The following is a 22,631-nucleotide window of genomic DNA, read 5'->3' as shown; positions in this document are numbered from 1 at the left end:
ATTATAAGCAATGAAACGGAGGTATGGTTTGCACCAGTGCATGAGTTTAATTTGAAGTCTTCAGGGATTGAACCGATCTACAGTGTGTTCTTAGCTATTGGACAAACCCTGAAATCCCATATAGGGTTACTTCTCTAACGGAATGCTGTAATGTTAATATTTTTTTAATTAGAACAAAAGAAAAAAAAAATCTAACAAGTTATTTGCAATAATCAACAACAAAAAGAAACACACTGTATAGTGTTTTTGACATTTTTTCGAAATATTTGATAATGATGACATTTTTCAAAAGTCTGAATCTTAGTGTCATAAATAAAAAAGATAATTAAAAAGGTTGAAGAAGGTTCCATACTATTCTTTGAGGATATTACCTCAGGAGCAACTAACACATACAGGCTGCTCCAAAGTACAAAATCGTAATTTGTTAATATCTTTGTAACCGCTACACCGGTTGTTATGATTCTTTGTACACTGGTTCTAAATACCCTAATGCATATGTACATATTGGCTTTGTCCAATGGCTAGGGACACACTGTATACTAAACTATTTTCTTTAATGTTTATGTCATAAAATTTATATGTTAGTATGCTATAAATGTTTAGAAAGTTACCTTGGTTGAATTTTTCATGTCTTTCATTCAATATGTTGATGAAAAATAGGTATACCATTTGCCCAGTTAGGCCGGGTGAAGGAGTCCCGCATTATATACTCGTGTCCCGCAAATGTACTGCAAAACTGTGGACTTAGGTTGGCAACCCTACGTATAACTAACCACCTCTGAGTATAATAGGCCGCCTGTGTAGAATGATTGACAGAAGGACTTGAACAAAGTTCTCTTTACTTCCCTACAAGCCAGCATATTATATATTCCCCTGAATAGCCAACACCCCACATTGCCTCTCAATATCACTATCATCCTTTAGGTCACTAGTGATAATGTGACCTAGACTATATATGAATCGATCGACTCTCTCCAGCTCCTTTACATACAGTCTAATTGGGGGCACATAGTGTGAAGACATGGGCACTCAACAAAGAGCACCGGGACAGGCTTAAATACTGCCAAAGGTCTATGGAACGAAGTATGATGGGAACACGCAGACTAAATAAAAGTGACAGCAAACTCACGAGTTGAGACATAAACCAGGGAGTCACTACTCCCTTGCTCATCATCGAGCAACCCCACCCACTGCCCCATGGACTGCGTCACACCTGGGATCACAGTGCCAGGCGAAGCCTGTATTCTAAACTGGTGCATGAAAAGATTGGTCACACGGATCACTTATACTTGCCACACTTGTATACCTAAGCACCATGTAGATGTAGTGTAGGGACGCCCGGCCGGAAACAGGTGGGCTGTCGATCACGTGTTGCGTTCATTCAGCCCAATTCCCTGAGGTTGGAGCTGCAGGTTACTATTCCGGCGGCATTCCCTCACTATTCTCCTCAGATCTTCTTGTTTTCCTGCAGAACAGAAGGATATCTTTTAAGTTTGACGTCCTTTAGTTCGTTTTCTTACAGGATGTCTCTATTGAATGTATTATATTGCGTTGCCGCATACATAATACATTCTGCTATTAAGTGTAAGGTAGTCTCCTCCTTAGGGGGCGTCCATAAATTACGTGAGATGATTAAAGGGGGGAGGGGGTCGAGTCAAATCTCATCTAATCTCACGTTGGGGAGAGGGGGGGTCTCGACAAATATCACGCAATTTATTCTCTGATTGAAACAAAAAAAAATTATACTATTTTGGTCCATTTAATCCAAATTGTATGTACATGCTTAAACTAGTCGTAAATAAAAGCACGAACCAAATTGTTTTTTCTTTTTACAATAAACAATCCAACGCGTTTACGTAATAAACCCACATTCTGAAAAATCTCACGTGAGATTGGGGGACGGGGGAGGGGGTTGAATAAAATCTCACGACATCTCACCAAGGGGGGAGGGAGGGTCAGAAAATTGAAAAAAACACCTCACGTAATTTATGGACGCCCCCTTACCACAGTGAGGACAGGAGGCCTCTCTACTAACTTCCATTATCTAAAGATGTCTGTTAGGAGTGTTGTGACCAGTAATGATACCTATGAGTAGTCTCAGACAGCTCTTACCTAGTTTCAGAAGATACCTGGTTCTCCTGTGATTTATACCTTTAATCATCATCTTCGCCTGTCTGCATCCAGTCTATCTGTCGCCTGCGGTATTTCCGGATCGATACGACCTTCAAACCTTCAAGAAAAGAGCGTACTCCCATCTTAAAGGCCGGCAACGCACTTGCAACCCCTCTGGTGTTCCAGGTGTCCATGGGCGGCGGTAATCGCTTACCATCAGGTGATCCGTCTGCTCGTTTGCCTCCTCTACCATAAAAAAAAAAGTCTTCTTCCCAATCTCTCTGTGCTTCCATCTCTTTTACCCTTTCTATGACTCCCTTCGTGACATCCGCTGACATAGGCAGAGCCGGTTCCGGACACATATATTCCGTCTCCGCCCTCATCCTCGCCAACTCGTCCTCTCTCTCATTTCCCGTCACTCCCTGGTGTCCTGGTACCCATACCACCGCCGTGACACTTCTTTGCTTGCCTATCGAGTTAAGCTCCTCTCGACATTCTCTCACGAGAGAGGAGGTGACCGATATTTTCTTTAGTGCTTTCAGTGCTGCCTGGCTATCTGTATACAATGTGTTTTGTGCACGTATAGTGGAGCCGTTAATCACGTATAGTACGATGAATTTTATCGACAAATCACCCCCCATATGTATGTTTTTTGTCAACCATTTTAAAAATGTACCCCTTTAAAGTTTTATGGCGCCAAAGACGACTGCACTTGGTCAACGTACCATTATCTGTCCATTTACAAAATTTAAAAAATAAGAATCATTCGATAGCTTATGAATTAGGGCACAAATTTCAAGCATAAATGTTACAGATAATGTTCCACAATAACTCGACAATTAATAAAAAAAATAAAAATTGACTTTTGTTTTACATTTTATCTTTTTTTTTCGAAAACGAGGTTGTTGACCTGTACCTCTTTGACCATACGTACACAGCGTGTTATTGCACATACAGTTGTGTGCAATATAATAGCAGTACATAAGAAAACATTCCTATTCCTAGTCCCTATCCCGTCGTAAAGCAGTTTTCTGCCAAAAAGCAATTAATACCTAATAATAAAAAAATTAATAACCACCCTGGTAATTACTTAGTTTTTGAAGGTGGTGCCAAACCAACAAAAAAAACCACCACCACCACCCCAACGCCTAAAGTCCTGAAGCGAGTTGCTATCGCTGGACGTTCATAAGTCGAGCGGGCCAGACGGCATACCAGCGATTGTACTTAAGCAGTGTGCGCCTGAGTTGTGTCCCGTGTTGGCGCGCCTTTTCACACTCTCTAGCAAGAAACGGCATGTTCCATCTTCGTGGAAGACGGCCCTTGTGCACCCTGTGCCTAAAAAGGGCGACAGATCGGACCCATCGAATTACAGGCCTTTTTTTTTTTTTTTTTTTTTTTTTTTTTTTTTTTTTTTTTTTTTTTTTTTTTTTTTTTTTTTTTTTTTTTTTGTTGACGCAGGGGTGAATGCCTTTACGCATCATCGCCCCCCGGGCGAGGGAAGCCCATTGGGGGGGCGGTATGTGGGACTCGCTCCTTCCGTAACCCCCTCTGCTATTCAGAGGGGGAGGAGGAGAATACCCACTAACCTCCCCTGCGGCGTTTCCGTCCATGCCGTTAAGGGGGGTGCAGGGGGCTCGCAAGCACGTCACCTCAGCACCCCCCCGGCGGTCCCGACCCGGATGAACCGGGACTTCACACCAGTTTGGGGAGAATCAGCAAACGCATAACTGACTCTCCCCCCTCCCGTGTAGGGCCGTGTTGCGGGTCCCTCACCCGCTGCCCTACTGGGGTATAGCGCGGTTCGCAATGGCGAACCGCCTAGCCCTCCTGCCCGCTCTTTTTCGCCTGATCGGGAGCGCGTTTGGATCCTCTTCGCGCTCCCGCTCCTCGACCTCCTTTTGCGAGACAACCGCGTCACAAAAGGAGGTCACCGCCTCCCAGGATCTCTCGCTGCCCAGCATGGCCGCCACGACACTGTGCAGCGAGAGATCATTGGTCCCGATGGCTACCACCAGCGCACTCCGCTCCACCGCCCAGCGATTGCACACCTGCAGGGTGTGCTGGGCGGTGTCGTCCGTCTCGTCACATTGATGGCAGGATTGGGTAGGCTCGCGACCGATCCAGTGCAGGTAGTGACCGAAGCACCCGTGTCCGGTCAGTACCTGCACCAGTCTAAACCCAACCCTGCCGTGCGTCCGATCAAGCCATCGGTCTAGCGACGGGAGAACTGCCCCTATGGTGTAGGTTCCATAGGGGGAGTTCTCCAGGTCCTCCTTCCACTTTTCACGCAATCTCCTCTGCGCCATTCTGCGTGCCTCCCTCACTTCTTCAGGAGCAGGGAAGTCGCCCGTCTCCCTACTCCTGATTCTCCGTCTGTGCGCATCAGCGAGCACCTCAGCGTCCAGTTCCCAAGGGGAGGTGCCCGCCAATACGCACGCTGCCGCCCAACTCACCGTCACATAGGCCCTGCAGACGCGTACAGCTATTACCCGTTGGGGCCTCCGAAGCAGGGCTTTGTTCTCCCCGTTGAGTTTGTCGGCCCAGATCGGGGCCCCATAGAGGGCCATGGATCGGGCTACTCCAGCGTATAGACGTCTGCAGGCATGTGACGGTCCTCCCACGTTGGGCAACAGCCGACCCATCTCCGACGCCGCCGTCACTATTCGGGGAGCAATTTGGCGGAAGTGCTCCCCGAAGTTCCAACATCTGTCCAGCGTGAGGCCGAGGTACTTTATATGGGGCCTCACCTGGACATCCTCGCCGGCTATTCTGAGGGAGGACCCGGCGGGCACCCTCCAACCTCTCCTCGCAAAGACTATTGCATCAGTCTTTGTGAGGGAGACTCTCAGTCCTAGGAGGCGGATCCTATGAATCATGAGGTCCGCCGCCACTTCCGCCCTCCGCATTGCCTCCCCCAGGTCCTTACCCCGAATGGCCACCATCGTGTCATCGGCGTAACACATGAGGGCCATCCGGGGGAGCAGCTCTGCTCGGATGGCCCAGTCGAAGCCGATGTTCCACAACAGGGGTCCAAGCACCGACCCCTGGGGAACACCGCAGGCCATCCGCCTTTCCAGTCGCCCCTCGGGCGTGCTGCAGACCACCACCCTATCTGACAGGTAGTGGTCTACGACTCGCCTCAGGTATGGGGGCACCTCGTGGTACCTCAGGGCCTCCCGTATCACCGAGTACGGGAGGGTACCGAACGCGTTGGCGATGTCCAGAGACACCGCAATGGTACCCTCCCCCCTCTTTAAAGCATTCTCACGGAAGGCCCGAAGTGCCCCCAATGCGTCCATCGTGGACCTGCCGCTTCGGAACCCATATTGGCGTCCAGTGAGATTGGGGCCCGTCTCCTGTAAGTGCCGGTTTATTCTTGACGCCAATATGCGTTCCAGCATTTTGCCCGCTTCGTCCAACAGGACTATTGGCCTCCATCCGGATGGGGAGTCCGCCGGCCTGTTCTCCTTCCGGAGGAGGCACACAATACCTTCTTTCCAGCACCTTGGAAACTGTCCATCTTTAAGGCACCGATTAAAGATGGATTGGAGACAGTCTCCAAGGTGCTCCATCACGATGGGTAGGACCCTCCCATGGACCCCGTCTGGGCCAGGGGCTTTCCTGCAGGCCCTAACCCTGTGGGCGACACGGGCCATTTCGCCCTCATTCACAAGGGGCACCTCCTCAGGATCCAGCGGCTCCTCCTCCCCGGGGACCACCATTGCAGGAGGGGCGAAGTCTGGGGCTGGAGGGAACAAACCTTCTAAAATACCCCGGAGGGTCCCCATATCCATGGCATCCATGGGGGCGGCCTGACGGAGCTTCTTCCTTACAAGTTTATAAGGCCGTCCCCATGGGTCCTCATCTAACGAGGCCAAAAAGGCCCCGTACGCCGCATCCTTTGCCTTGGCGATGGCAAGGTTGAGGGCCTTCTTGGCCTCATTCAGCGCCCGGTGGTACGCTTCCAGCTCCTCCTGGGTGTGCCGCCTCCTCCGACAGCGCGTGAATTGCCGTCTCGCGGCATTACTGGCAGTCCGGAGAGCGGCCACTTCCGGACACCACCAATACGTCGCCTTTTTTCTCCGAGGAGGCCCCGCTCTCCTCATTGAGGCGTCGCATGCCCGTGTGAGGGAAGCGCGGAAGCCAAGGGCCATACTGTCCACATTGGCTTCCTCTGGCATTTGACGCCCCCATCTGGCCTCCACCATGGCCGCCTCTCTGGCCGCCTCCCGATCCAGGGTGGCCAGGCTCCACCTCGGAGATCTCCTCGTGTCCCTCGCTTGCCTGGGCTGTTGACCTTGCTGGGCCCTGGAGACCCTCATTCTAATGTATAGATGATCAGAGAGGGTCTCGGTGTCCTCCAGGACACGCCAATCCGCAATGCTCGCTGCCGCCACTGGGGAGGCCAGAGTGATGTCAATAACAGACCCCCCCCCCAGGCGCACGCAGGTGTTGGCTGTGCCCTGGTTCACCACTTCAAGCCCCAGCCCGACCAACCACTCGAGGAGCTCTGTTCCCCTGGGGTCGGTCCTAGGGGAGCCCCATGCTGCGCACTTGGCGTTGAGATCCCCCAGGACCATTATGGGGGAGGGAGCCGCACCAGCCACCGCCCGTCCCAGTCTCTCCAGGTAGGCCTCGAACTCGTGTAGTGGCCTATTTGGGGAGAAGTACACGCCAATCAATACCATGTCCCCCAATTTGGCCACCACATAACCAGGGCCCGTGGAGACTCTGGAGAGGGGCAGACCGCCCATGGCCGGCGCCACAATGGCCACCGTGGCTTTCGTGCCTACCCCGTCACCCACCCAGTTAGCCTGCTGCGGGACATAGTATGGCTCCGCTACAGCAGCCGCAGCAACCTCCCACTCCGCCATGTGCTGGATCATAAGATCTTGTGCACGCGCAGAGTGGTTGAGGTTGCACTGGAGCAATTCCAAGTTTTGTCCAGGAGGCATTAAGTTTCCATGTGCTGCTGATCCGTCCGATTTTCAGGTACATCCCGGGGCGCGGCCGCTGCGGAATGTGCAGGACCAGCAGCGTATGCCTCCTTTCCTCTGACTGGTGGGGGGGTGCAGGCCAGCCCTCCCATCACGTGTCCCGCCTTTAAACCGGCATGGTGGCATACCGCGCACCAGGGGGCCGACGCGGAACAGTCCCTGCTCATGTGGCCTGGTTTGCTACATCTGTAGCACCAGCTGCCCCTATCCACCGGGGACGGGCACAGAGGCCGCGTATGTCCCGTCCCCATGCAGCGGTAACAGCGCAAAGGCAGCTGTTCCAACGCCTCCACCCGGGCCGCAGACCACCCGACGACTATGCGTCCTGCTGTGACCACTACCTTGGCCGCTGTCAGTGGGCACCGCAGGATGACCGAGCCGGTCCCGTTGGCCGCCATCCGTATTGCCCCCACCGACACCTGGCCTTCTAGGCATCTGCCTCTGGCGGCAACCTCCCTTTTTAGAATCTCCGGAGTGACGGATTCGTCGAAACCGGAGATTTTGATTTCGGCCTTCTTGACCGGCCGGTAGACCTCAGCTACATCGCCTACAAGACTCCGGAGCCGGTCCACCAGGTTGTCCGCCGCCTGACTGCTCTGCGCCCCTGGTACCTCTATGATACGCGCCCCTGTGGCCGTTCTGCGCACATTCAGGTGGTCCACGCCAAGCTCCGCCAACTTAAGTGTGGTGGCCCTCTCCATAACCGACCTGTAGTCGGTTTGGGCGTCCGGCTTGAGGGCCACAACAACCGCCGCCATAGTTGGGGCCACTAATTTTGGGGCTGTCACCTTCCTCTGGGTTTGCTGTGGTTGGGGCTGGGGAGGGGCCTTAGCCTTAGCCTTGCCCTTTTTGACCACAGTAGACCAACCTTCTTGTTGGGGAGTAGGCGGCGCAGGTGGCGGCACACTCGGGCGGGCCTGTCTTCCCGGTACCCTGGGCGCAGGGATCGCCGGCTGGGGTTTTTTGCCCCTTGGTTTTGGGACCGGCCTGGTTTGGGTCTGTCCAGCCTGTGTCTGCCGCAGTGGGGGTGCTTCAGCCACTCGGGGAGCTCCTGCTGTTTGACTGGACGCCATTGGGGAGGCCAATTGAGATGCCCCTCCAGCCTTCCTTTGTGTCCTTGGGACACTGGGTACCTCCGCTTGATGCCCCACCACATCCAGGTCCATTTCCTGGTCCGGGAGCGTCCTTCTCCTATCAGCCGCCAGTGGTGGTCGGCGGATGGGCTCCGGCGGCAGTCGTCCCTCCACACTCTCGAGGCGGGCATTCACCATGTTCCCCAGGGATTGGAACATTTCCCTCTGGAAGCTCCCCAGGCGGACCTCCATGAGTTTGCCCAATTCCTCGAGAAGGGTTTGCGTCTCCGTCCCTGCCCTGATTGGCTCCGCCTGCCTGCGCTCGGAGAAGGCCTTGCGCAGAGCCTTCGTCTCCAGGCGGAGGTGCTCCAACTCACTCCTCATCCTTTCGTTGTCCGCCTTAAGCGAGCGGACAACTTCGGACTCACCGAGCGAGTCTGCCAGACTCATCAACTCCCTACAGGCAGAGTTGATTCTCCCCCGTATGTCGCCTTTTAAATTTTTACTTTTGGCCGCATCACTTAATATCTCCCGCGCACAGGCCTTGATGCGGCCGCCAGGAGTTTCATACCCCTCCGAAGTCTCCCCCATTTGTACTGGGCTCCGCGAACGCCTACCGGTGCTCCGCCTCGGTTTCGGACTATATGGGACTTCCGTCTCAGATACCGTCTCATAGTCCTCCAGTTGCGCCTTGGCGGCGCTGAGTCCCGTGTAGTGCCCTTTGCCACGGCCACGGCGGGAAGTGCTCAGCTTGCGCACTGGCGTCTCACCCTCACTGTCCTGGTGGTCTCTGCCCCTTTTCTCCCGTCTCTCCCTGATATTCCCCCCTGTTTCGTCCCGATTCGAGCTCCTGGCTCCGTCCGTCACCACACTGCCCCACTCGTCAGTAGACGTCTCAGAGAGACGTCTTACCCTCCTTTTCTCCCCCGACCAAAATCTTCCCAAAGTAGGGGTGGGGGAGACATCCCCCCCCCCAATGTACCCCCTTCCAGAGTCCTCACCGTCCTCGCCGTCCTGGCTAACCTCCAAACTCGCCTCCCTTTGGGGCTCCAAGTTGGTCCCCATTCCTCCAGATCGTCCGCAACCCCCCCTTTTTCTTGCCTCCCCCCCTTCTCCTCTCTTATCCCCACCCGGATCCGGCGTTTCCCCCTCCAAAACCATGGAGGAAGCGACCGAAAACACTAATTCCGTAAAAACGGTCAAGCGTGATCTGTGCCACACTTGACAAACTTAAGGAATTAGCGTTCTAAAATTATTTTTTCCCCCCTTGCAGTCGTCCGAAAATTTTGGGACTAGGATAGGAATACGGAGTTTCACCTCCCCTATCCAGATACCCAAACGCCCGGACACCAGCTAGCCAGGTTACGACGCTATCTTTTTTCAAAAGTTTACCAACTTAAGAAAAGTAGTTGGAAGCGCCGCAAAAACTGGATTAGCAATCCGGATTTTAATTTATAACTTCCGACTCTGACGTCGGAGAGTTATAAACCAAACGTTGCTAGGTAGGTCTTACTCTTACCTAACCACTCCTATCGCTCAAAAAGAAGAAAGAAGAAAGAAAAAGAAGATAAAAATTTTTTACCGAAAATTAAGACAACACACAAAACTTCAAAACAAACAATTGTTTCCCCTATAACTCCGGAACCAAGAGTCCCAGCGTTACCGGGAAAACGGAAGAAGAAAGAAGAAAAGAAATGTAAAATTACCAGCTAAACACAAAGAACAGAAAAAGAAAAAAAAAAGAAGATAGAAATTTTTTAACACAAAGCAAAAACCGCACAAAAATCACTCAAATCGAAAAACACCAAAAATCCAAATAGAATGCCAAGTCGTAAAGTAAGCTGCGTTTCGGTAACCGGGATGAATAGCCAAAATTTGTTTACGTCTAAACTCCAAAAATCACCAAAATCGCACTATAAACACCTCACGAAAAAACCTCATCGAATTACAGGCCTATTGCTATTACCTCTCTTCTCTCAAAGGTCATGGAGCGTATAATTAACGCAAAGCTCCTAAGATACCTAGAAGAACACGACCTGATCAGCGACCGCCAGTATGGTTTCCGCCACGGTCGCTCGACTGGTGATCTTCTAGTGTATCTCACACACCGCTGGGCTTCGGCCATTGAGAGTCAAGGTGAGGCATTGGCAGTTAGCCTAGATATAGCGAAGGCGTTCGATCGGGTCTGGCATAGGGGTCTCCTATCGAAGTTACCATCTTATGGACTGCCGGAGGGACTATGCAAATGGATCGCTAGCTTTTTGTCCGGCAGACGCATACGAGCCGTAGTAGACGGAAGCTGCTCCGATAGCATGGACATTAACGCTGGCGTTCCGCAAGGTTCTGTGCTATCCCCAACGCTGTTTTTGCTGCACATCAATGACATGTTGTCTAACGACGACATTCATTGCTATGCGGACGACAGTACTGGGGATGCCTATTACACAGGCCGTGCCAATATCCCTCGTTCTGTGGTGCTGGAGAGTCGTGAAAAGCTTGTGTCGGACATTGAGAGCACTCTATCCAGAGTTTCGGTGTGGGGTCGGGACAATCTAGTCCGATTCAACCCCACCAAGACACAAGTTTGCGCGTTTACCGCTAAGAAAACCCCATTTACTGTGGTCCCACAGTTCCAAGGCTCAGTCCTTACCATATCAGGGAGTATTGGGATCCTCGGTGTCGACATTTCCAGTGACGTCCAATTCCGTAGCCACCTGGAAGGAAAGGCTGCGCTGGCATCCAAAAAACTGGGTGTGCTCAATAAAGCGAGGCGATACTTTACTCCGGGGCAAAGACTGCTGCTTTATAAATCGCAAGTCAGACCCCATATGGAGTATTGCTGTCACCTTTGGGCAGGAGCACCTGCATGCCAGCTTGGACCATTCGACTCAGTCCAAAGGCGCGCTGTACGAATCGTCGACGATCCCAAACTCACAAGCGGTATTGAACCTTTAAGTCTAAGGAGAGACTTTGCCTCCTTGTGTGTGTTCTACCGCTTGTACAATGGGCTGTGCTCTGAAGAATTGTTTGACATGAATGCCAACGGCCGCTTTCTATCACCGCACCGCTCGCCGTCGGCAGGGTGTTCATCCTCACACCCTAGAACCTAAATGGTCGCGTACTGTGCGGTTTAAGAGGAATTTCCTCCCGCGAACGCTTCGGCTGTGGAATGAGCTTCCTGCCGAGGTTTTCCCGAGGGGCTACAGTATGGGGTTCTTCAAAAAAGGAGTGTACAGGTTTTTAAAGGGTCGGCAACGCGCATGTAATGCCTCTGGTGTTGCAGGCGTCCATAGGCTGCGGTGACTGCTTACCATCAGGCGGGCCGTATGCTTGTTTGCCACCGTCGTGGTATAAAAAAAAAAAAAAAAAAGTCCTGCGTATGCTGCTGCTCAAACTCTAAATGGTTTCAATGTGACTGAAGCCTGGAAAACTGAATGGACCACTGCTTCTGCTGGCTCTCACGTAGAAACCATAGACCCGACTTCTAAACCATTAGGATTCAACCTCCCCCGGAGATTGTGGTGTCGCTTAAATAGACTGAGAACGGGTCACGGTCGCTGCAATTACTTTCTGCATAAATGGGGATGGAAAGACTGCAATGTGCGAGTGTGACGAAGAAGTCCAGACTATGGAGCATATAATTCAGCGATGCCCTCACTCATACTCGGGACCACCAGAGGACCTGCTGCGCCTAACACCCGACGCAATTGCGTGGCTGAACGCTCTGAATATTGACATTTAATTTAAATTTTATTTGTAGTGTAATTTTTATTCTGTGATATTTATGTAACTGCCTATGTTTTTGTATAAGCCATACGATTAAATAAAAAATATTTAATCATAGACTGGTCACAAAATTTCGCGAGATTCGGTTAAGAATTGCGACCTGTAGAGGAGAACATCCGGACATACGAAAGCAAAAGCAAAATTCCCGAGTTCAAATGGAGATCTTCGCTAACGTTTCGGTCAATAAAAACAAAAAACCCGACAGCTTAAAAAATCTACTGAAAATATAAAAGCAGCTTTAGTTACATATATTTTTCAAATCTTTTCTCTATCTTTCATTTGATACCGATATTGCTATGGTTAGAAACCATATTTTCAAAATTTACACAGCCTATGTTACTACTACTATTCTGACAAATTCAAAGACACCTCTTATGTCATAACCGTTCAGCCGTTTGGGCTGTTGGGCATACCAAAGAAATGGACACAGGATCCTTCTAATGTAGTCGCTAATAAATAATATAGCTACAAATACCATTCGAATTTAATTGTCTATGTACAACGTGTCCCAAAACTCAACGATAAGCCGGCACCAGAGGATGGCGCTGCTTATGATTAGTCGAGAAAAAATAAGGAAAAAAATATATCTCAATTATTTTAGAAATTACAGAAAAAAAATGAAATTCATCGAAAATCGACATCCCTAATGGTATTTTTAACGACCATGTCACAAATATTCAAATATTACTGTTTTTTTTTTGTTTTTGGAAACTTAAGTAGCCCTGCTATCTAACACAGTTCTTAAAAATACCATAATACATGTAGTTTTTACACAAAAAATAATCAAAATTCATTTTGTCCCTACAATTTTGAAAGATTTTTTCTTACAGTCCACTTTCAATCATCATGGTGTAAAAAAATAGTATCGACACCACTATGGCAATTATTTTCAAAAGTTGACGCAACTAACCAAGATTCCAAAATGATATAATACTTTAGGAAACCTAGTCACAAAAAAAAAACAACGAATTTTTAAACAAGAATCGACATTATTTAATGTTGGCGGTAATCACTTTTACTGTACCCAAAAAAGGATTTTTGTTGTTGAAAAATGTTGAATAAATGCAAAGAAATGGTACAATTTTTTTTCCTTTTTTTTAAATTCATTTACTACATTATTAATACTACAGTAAATGTTCAAATTGCCTGCCACCGGCATTAATACAGACATGACATCGCCTTAGAAATGATCGTTTTATCCGTCGTGCATATCTTCTACCATTGATATGATCCGCAGCTTGTGTGATTTTTTGGCGAAGCTCGTCCAATGTTGCTATGGGTTTTGAGTAGATTTTGTCTTTAAGACAGCCCCAGTAGAAGAAGTCCAGGGGGTTCAGGTCGGGCGAACGGGGTGGCCACAAGATAGGACCAAGTCGCCCGATCCAACGCCCTGGATACTCTTGGTTTAAGTATTCTCGCACTGCACGGGCATAGTGAGCTGGGCAACCATCATTTTGAAACCACATGTTTTGTAAATCACGTAAAGGCACGTCTTCTAATAATTCAGGCAAGTCGTTTTGTAAAAAGGTCAAATAGCCATCACCATTAAGGTTTCCTTGTAACTCAAAGGGTCCAATTACATTTCCATTTAAGATGCCCGTCCATAAGTTAACCTTGAATTGATACTGAGATTTGTCTTCTCTCATCAAGTGCGGATTTTCATTGCTAGAAGTATTATACCATTTTGGAATCTTGGTTAGTTGCGTCAACTTTTGAAAATAATTGCCATAGTGGTGTCGATACTATTTTTTTACACCATGATGATTGAAAGTGGACTGTAAGAAACAATCTTTCAAAATTGTAGGGACAAAATGAATTTTGATTATTTTTTGTGTAAAAACTACATGTATTTTGGTATTTTTAAGAACTGTGTTAGATAGCAGGGCTACTGAAGTTTCCAAAAACAAAATAAAAAACAGTAATATTTGAATATTTGTAGACATGGTCGTTAAAAATACCATTAGGGATGTCGATTTTCAATGAATTTCATTTTTTTTCTGTAATTTCTAAAATAATTGAGATATATTTTTTTCCTTATTTTTTCTCGACTAATCATAAGCAGCTCCATCCTCTGGTGCCGGCTTATCGTTGAGTTTTGGGACACGTTGTATATTTTATTAAATTTCATATATGTATTCTTTATTCGTCAAATCATCATCTAAATTTATAAGTTTTCAGTGGCTATGATATTTCCAACGTAAGCAAGTAACGTAAGAACGTAACTGGACATAGTAAAATTTACTGCTTCAGTAAAAAAGACCCTACACAATTAATATCTAAATAGAAATCGTTTTAGTTTTATTTTTCAAAACGTCCGGGTTCGATTCCCGAGCTGTGTACAGGTTTTTTTATTAATGTATGAATGCAGCTTTTCTTGTTATTAAAATCAATGACATGGTTCCTAAGAACAGATCTTTGTATGTCTTAAGGCCGAGCCACACCGCTTGCGTGCGCAGCACGTGTGCGTCGACGTAAGCGTAGACGTGCACAGCACCCCTGTCACACCGGGTAACGCGCACGTCACGCAGCGCACGCCACGCAGGGTGCTGTACACGTCACGCAAGCGCACGCTGCAGCTCTGCGTGCAGATCCGCCGCCATTTGCGTACTATGATGCCCTAGCCTCTAGACAACTAACAATATTCGATAGTAGTTAGTCGGATGAAGAAGAAGCACACCTCTTACTTTTTATCACAAAATACTCCTGCGAAATCTAAAAGGGTGTGAGTTCACGAAATCAATGGAAAAAGATATTTTGATCGGCGACGAAGGTTTTGCACTGCAAACATTCTTAATGCGACCATTCTTTCTTAATCCATTATAAAATCCACTACACGCACCGGCCGACTTGTAAACAAATACAAACGAAGCGACGTTGCCGCTCCGCTGCGTGCATGCGTGCACGCAGCACGCAGCCGGTTTGTCTCGTCGGAGCTGCAATGCGTGCAGCTCACGCGCACGCGTACGTCACGCGCACGTCACGCAAGCGGTGTGTCATATCTTATGAGAATTCTTAGTTTACAACGCAACGGGACGCGCACGCGCACGTGCACGTCTACGCACACGCAACCGGTGTGGCCTGGCCTTTATAGTTTCAGACTTTCCCATACTGACCAATCTAAAAGGGCCAACCTGTATATGTATTGCTAGGGCATCCTATTTAATATAATGTCAGAATTAATAATAATATTGCAAAATCAAATTAAAATGAAATTCCCAATTAACAGCTAAAAACAATAAGAAATAAAAAATAAAAATAAATAAATAATAAATACTATAGGACATTATTACACTAATTGACTAAGTCCCACAGTAAGCTCAATAAGGCTTGTGTTGAGGGTACTTAGACAACGATTTATATAATATATAAATATTTATAAATACTTAAATACATAGAAAACACCCATGACTCGGGAACAAATATCCATGCTCATCACACGAATAAATGCCCTTACCAGGATTTGAACCCGGGACCATCGGCTTCATAGGCAGGGTCACAACCCACGAGGCCAGACCGGTCGTCACAGAAATAACAATGTCAGATTAAATTTTATAGAAAAAATATTTACATCATTATCGCGTTTCATGTCCATATATTCTTTTTCAGAAATTTCAGCGATTTTGTGAGTAATATTTCTTTGAGTCAGTGTTCATAAATATTATTCGATGTTTCATTACTGAGAACGCCTACCCGTAGAATGCAGGACCGATCACGCGCGGTGACTTGTCGAACAGCGCCAGTCGCCGCCGCAGCGGGTGCCCGGTCTTCTGCATGAATTATTTGACCGTTTGAAACTGTTCATATTACGGCGTGTGAACATTATGACTTCATACACATAGCGAGTAGTGCGTCGTAATCTTTTAAAATGTCTTTACACCTGCCAATACGCGTATGACTCGCTATGTGATGGAAACTGACGGTCGAAATGTTAACTTAATCTTTATTGCACTGCACATAAGAAAACACACTGTACAAAAGGCGAACATAAGGCATTTTACCAGTCAACCTTTAGGCAAAGCAGATTAGTTGTAGGCGGTGCAAAAACATGACTAGACGAAGAAGTAGGTACATGTACGAACACAATACAATCATAAGAAATACACAAACATAAACATACATAAATAATCTTGATATAAATGCATATACTTACATATATATAAAATCAGGTGAACTTACAAAGCAGAAAAAGCAGGATTTTTTAAAAGGAAACCTGTTCGGACACTATCTAATTTTGACAGGGAGACTATTCCAAAGTCGAGCTGCCTGAATAGAGAAAGAATCGGACATGTAACCAGTTCGGTGAGATGGTATAGACTGAGATAGATTGCCAGAAGAACGAAGCTGACGGACACGAGAGACCCCATAGTAGTGGAAGAAAGATTTTAGATATTCGAGGGACTGAGGGTCGTTAAGAACAGAAAAGAGGGTGCAGAGAATGCGAATGTTTCGCCGAATACGAATAGGAAACCAGCCTAGTTTTGAGAGGAATGAGAAGACATGATCGTATTTGCGGAGACGAAAACAAAACAAATACAATTATTAATTAAACGATCTAATTTGTCCAAGAGCTCCTCATTCAAGTATCCGGATTCCTCCGGAACCTTTGTACGGACCGTACGGTCACGTCTGAAAACATCGACACGATCGAACTGCCAAAAATATGTATACATGACCTTATGGCCTTTATAATTAGGGTAGTGTATACATATTTTTGGCACTTTTTCCGTTTCGATATTTTCAGACGTGACCGTACAATTACTTTGTCTTCCTCTTTACCACATATTCACCAGCAGGGGTTCCATATTCGCCAAGACTCCTTTGACCCAATATAGACCGTGTCATTCACAAGGCGCGTGCCTTGACTCGTATTGTCATGTTATTAAAGGTTAAATTTGACAAATCTGTGACCTGTAAACACCGCTGTTAAGTCGGGGCACTTCCTGTACACTGTTGAATATATTTTTTGTGTTGTTGCAGGGGGTGGAGCGCGTGGTGGGCGTGGTGCCGGGCGGCGGGGGCGGCGCGGAGGCGCTCAACGGCGCCGCCGCGCCGCCCGAGCGCGCGCCCGACGAGCCGCCGCGCAAACGCACCAAGCTCGACGAAGCGCCTTCGCTGCGCAAGCGCGTGCTCGAGTACAAGCTGCTGCGGCTCAAGACACTGCGTGACCGGTAACGTTCCTCCACCATTCCTCTCTACAAAATGGCAGCAATACTAGGCTCAACCAAGTGCAGTGTGAGCACGATAGCTCCAACCTCAAGGACGCTGTGTAATCATAACAAGAATCTTTAAGCTAGACTTTCGTGGCTAGCGGCCGATGCGACAGTCGCGCGCGGCTGACGCTCGCGACAGTCGTATCTGCCGCGCGTCAGTGATAATCAGTATGAAACCAATGGCGCCACTTTCGAGGGTAGCGGCTCTAGTCGCGCGCGGCTCGCGTCAGTAGCGACAGACGCGAGCCGCGCGCGGTCGTGTTCGGTTGGTCTGTGTATGACGCGTGACGCGCGGTCAAAAATGGCGAACATTGCATCATTTTCTTTGCAAGAAGAAGAAATTCTTATCAATTTGGTAGCGCAGCACACTTTTTTATACGACCTTTCTTCAAAGGATTATAACTTCTCTTCGGGACAGATTGTTTTATGTTTTTGGTTTGATTTCGTCATATATTAAAGACAAAACAAAATTAAATTGTCTTTTATTTAATCGACAAAACTTACTGAATTCATCAGATTTTAAGGGTATCTCTATCAAAATACGATAAAATCCTTCATCATTTCTGTTCCTGAAAATTGGATCAATTGGACTTATTTGCTTGAAATAATGTAACAATAGCAAATCGTCATGCTCTTCTTCTCCTAGCATCGCTAGCAAAATATATTTTTTAGAAGTCATTGAAGATCTCACAAAACTGCACTAGACGGACACTCACCAATGCCAGTGGCCGCGCGCGACTGACGCATCGGCCGCGACCCATGAAAGTCTGGAGCTCTGCATCGGCCGCGCGCGTCAGCCGCGCGCGACTGTCGCGAGCGTGAGCCGCGCGCGACTGTCGCATCGGCCGCTGGCCACGAAAGTCTAGCTTTAAGGTTCCACAAACATGCACCCAAAGGGTTACTTGACTAGTCCAGTCCAGGTTAGAGGACAGACCGAGACAATACTATTAGAAGTATTAGAACAAATTAAATTATTTTTAGAAAATATTTTAATTTGTTTTTATTTCAAGTAGAAACACTACTACATATATAGAATAGAATAGAATAATTTTTATTCGTAAACACAAACAAAACTGAAATAAATGTCATATACCAAGAAAAAGTGACCAAGGCCTCCAGTGCCCCAGGCTGAAATCGAACCAGCGTCCTCTGCTATCGCGGCAGCATTGGTCGAATTTTTCCAAGTATATGCATTTCTTACTGAACGCATATGCATTTCTAAATATTCAACGCCTACAACAGTTTATTTGCCGATGATATCTCATTATTGTTTGAAATTGGCAAAGACGAAAAACATAACGAAATCATCAAAGAATGTCTGCGAAATTAGTAACTGACTACAAATTCATAATCTTGACATCAGTCTAGATTAGAGATGCAACGAATATTCGGCCACTATTCGGTATCCGGCCTATTCGGCCACCATTTCAATGTCGGCCAATTGTTACGGGTTGACAGGGATATTAAATCAGACTCAGTAAGCTTATTAACTACGTTTATTAGATCTAAATAACTAAAACTAAGCACTAAACTAAGTGTTGGACGCCAGGAGAGTTTCCGTCAGTTGTACGACGTGGTACAACTGGTGGTGGTGGTGGTTATAAATACTTTAATAGCCGTGAACCAAAAGGGCATGTCGATACGCTAAAACAAAATACAGACTTGTTATTCCTCCCTACAAGGAATAATAATCGAAAGTAACTTCAACGCCTAATTATAAAATACTAACATCCAATTCTATACCTAATACTAAAACTTACCCCTTGATACAGTTGAGACGGCACTCACAAAATAATCAAAATATTATAAATATAAATTCACTTCCACTGGCAGGATGTCTAGAAGTCTATTTCAAATTACTTATTTCGATAAATTCCTTTTTACGATATATCACAACAGTGGAAGGTCGATGTCTACTTGACTCACCGTTGCAAGTTCAAGTGTCCGTTTCAACTTTTTCTCGTCATGACCGCAAAATTTATTTTTTAAATCTAACATTTACATTGCTCCAATATTTAAAACACGGATTTGGATGCACGGAGAAGTTTGTAAGGCTAGTGAAACTGCTACATGACGACATGGAGTGCTGCGTTGCTACCGATGACGAACAATCGGACTTCTTCCCCGTTACGTGCGGGGTGAAGGAAGGTTGCGTCCTAGCACCCACTCTGTTCGCATTGTATTTTTCTGTCGTAGTCCGAGAAGTCTTACTCACATGCTCTGAGGTGTTCGCGTTGAAAAATTGTTTTTTTTTTAAATAAAAGCTTTTATTTAAATGCTCTAAAAAGAAGAAAATAAAATTTTCCTTTAAAATTTTAATCATCAACTTATAACCTCATTATACACAATTTATATGTTCATTAAAGCTTGTCGCGCGATTTAATTGTATAAACAGACTAGTACCTCTTTAATTAAGTAACTTGATCTGCTAAGTTTAAATTTTCAAACATTTTAATTTAATTTAATACTTATAGGTACTTAAACCTCGCGACAAGCTTTTATGAACATATAAATTGTATATAATGAGGTTATAAGTTGATGATTAAAATTTTAAAGGAAAATTTTAACTTCTTCTCTTTTGAGCATTTAAATATATGACGACCGGTCTGGCCTAGTTGGTAGTGACCCTGCCTACGAAGCCGATGGTCCCGGGTTTAAATCCTGGTAAGGGCATTTATTCGTGTGATGAGCATAGATATTTGTTCCTGAGTCATGGGTGTTTTCTATGTATTTAAGTATTTATGAATATTTATGTATTATATATATCGTTGTCTAAGTACCCTCAACACAAGCCTTATTGAGCTTACTGTGGGACTTAGTCAATTTGTGTAATAATGTCTTATAATATTTATATTTAAATAAAAGCTTTTACTAAAATTTTTTTTTTTACTTTTTAGTTATTTTGAGTTACTCTCAACACTCCCTTTCATTTGATACCCATATTGTAGAAGTGCATTAAAAATAACTATTCCGCCATCTTGAATGTTCCGCCATATTGGATTTAGAATAACGTCACATATTTTTTCGAGTTACTGTCAACAATCCCTTTCATTTGATACCCATATTGTAGAAGTGCATTAAAAATAACTATTCCGCCATCTTGAATGGTCCGCCATGTTGGATTGATGACGTCACATAATTTATCATGCATTGTCATCCGAACTAAACGTGTATACAAAATTTCAGCTCAATCGGCTGAAGATATCTGCTTCAAAATTGAGTTGCAAGATTCCACCTGAACAAACATACATACATAAATACACAGAAAAAAAATAGTTCTCCAGCGAAGTAAATACTCTTGTGTCAAGACATTTTGTGTTTCCTATATAAGGAAACAATAAAATTCTTGCGTTAAGATATAAAATATTTCAAAGTTTATTATTTAAGCTAAAAAATTAAATTCTCTATCCGAGCTATAAAAAGTTTTTTTTTAAAAAGCTCATTATTCTCACCAAGAGCGTTTACGTTTTAAGTATTGTATTTTTTAAATTAAACCTAACTGTCTTAGTGCAATACTTAAAGAACTTGTGCCAAGAAACTTTGTTTCTTGGGGTGAGATACTCATAATTGAATTGAGAATTATATTTCTCCATAAAAACAAGAAAAAGTATTGGTTCAAGAGTGCGTTACTCAATGTGAAATATGATATTATTTATATCTAGAGCTGAAATCTCTTAGCGCCAAGTTTAGTATGTCTTGAATAAAGAATGAATTTTCTTAAACCAGCATGGTTTTCGTCATTCGTTGAAATCTTTGTAGTTTTCAATAATCGTCTTCATCTTCTTCTTCTTCCTCGCGTTGTCCCGGCATTTTGCCACGGCTCATGGGAGCCTGGGGTCCGCTTGGAAACTAATCCCGAGAATTGGCGTAGGCACTAGTTAAACTAGAGGCCTTATTGGGATTAGCCCGGTTACCTCACGATGTTTTTCTTCTTCACCGAAAAGCGACTGGTGAATATCAAAATGTTCGTACAGAAGTTCCGAAAAACTCATCGGTACGAGCCGAGGTTTGAACCCGCGACCTCCGGATTGCAAGTCATACGCTCTTACCGCTAGGCCACCAGCGCTCTTGTCCCCTTCATCATATATATACTATTTTATGTAAAAGTCTCAAACCAAAGTTTTGGTGCTTTTTCTTTTGAATAGCTTTGGCTCTTGACTGTATATTGACAACATCAAACCAAGAATTAATCGCTCTTGCGTAAAAACTTAAGTCTCAAAGCAACATTTTGGTGCTTCTTCTTTGAAATAGCTTTGGCTCTTCACTGTAGATTGAAAACATCAAACCAAGAATTTATCGCTTTTGTCTATAAACTTAAAGTCTCAAAGGAAAATTTTGGTGCTTCTTCTTTGAAATAGCTTTGGCTCTTGACTGTAGGTTGAAAACATCAAACCAAGAATTAATGGCTCTTGTATAAAAACTTAAAAGTCTCAAACCAAAGTTTTGGTGCTTCTTTTTTAAAATAGCTTTAGCTCTTGACTGTAAATTGAAAACATCAAACCAAGAATTAATCGCTCTTGCCTAAAAACTTAAAAGTCTCAAAGGAAAATTTTGGTGGTTCTTCTTTGGAATTTGGTAATATTTTTGGTTTGAGGTAGAGTTACTCAAGATAAAACCGTTTTTTAAGAGCATGCTATATCTCTTTCTAAGACTTTTTTTCTTTCGGCGAATAATTAATATCTTAACTCAAATCACTACCATTCGCTTTAAAAATGTGTAAAGATAAAACTAAATAATTTTTATTCTCCTTTTAAAAATTATGTTGTTTTTAACTCGAGACATATTTATTGGACTAAGCAATTTATTATTTTATTTAAGCAACCGTGCGCAAGAGAGTTTTGCGTTTTGAATTAAGATATCTTTTTTATCTGTGTACATACATTGCAAGTTAAATAAAAGCTTTAAAAAAAGCACGTACAAAAGTCTCATACGCAGTGATCACAGAGATCATGTATGCAGACGACTTGTGTTTTGTTACTGAGTCTCCGGAAGGCATGCAATAGCTCATGTCCAGTTTGGACGAGTCCTGTCGCAGGTTTGGGCTCAAGATCAGTGTCAAGAAGACTTAGGTGATGTCGCTGGACGTTGTCAGTCAACAGACTCGGCGAGGACCAGCTGAAGCAGGTAGACAAGTTCCGCTACCTGGGGAGCACGTTAACATCCAAGTGCGACCTTGATGCTGAAATTAACAGCAGGATCGGGGCTGCGGCTGCAGCTTTTGGCAAGTTAGACCACAAGGTTCTCAGCTCACACGATTTAAAACTGGCCATTCGTGCTGCCTAACCTTCTATACTCCACTGAAACGTGGACCGTTTATCGCCGCCATATTCGCATGCTGGACCGATTCCACCTCAGATGCCTACGCAAAATACTGAAGATCCGATGGTCTGATCGTGTTCGGAATACCGAAGTGCTGCGTAGAGCAAATGTGGGTGGTATCGAGGTATAGGTAC

At 45.6% G+C, this 22,631-nt stretch overlaps 1 protein-coding gene across 1 annotated transcript in view; it reads left to right on the top strand.

The window, feature by feature from the left end:
• LOC133520975 (helicase domino) overlaps positions 1-22,631 on the top strand; it is a gene marked incomplete at its 3' end in the record, with an annotated part of 65,343 nt that overhangs the window by 1,669 nt on the left and 41,043 nt on the right. The window contains 1 exon segment of the mRNA XM_061855695.1: positions 16,946-17,136. Within this exon segment, the coding sequence (XP_061711679.1) occupies positions 16,946-17,136 (191 nt within the window).

Source organism: Cydia pomonella, chromosome 9, assembly GCF_033807575.1.
Source record: "Cydia pomonella isolate Wapato2018A chromosome 9, ilCydPomo1, whole genome shotgun sequence".
In the NCBI taxonomy this organism is placed as follows: Eukaryota; Metazoa; Arthropoda; class Insecta; order Lepidoptera; family Tortricidae; genus Cydia; species Cydia pomonella.
This window is presented reverse-complemented; position numbering and strand designations above follow the sequence as displayed.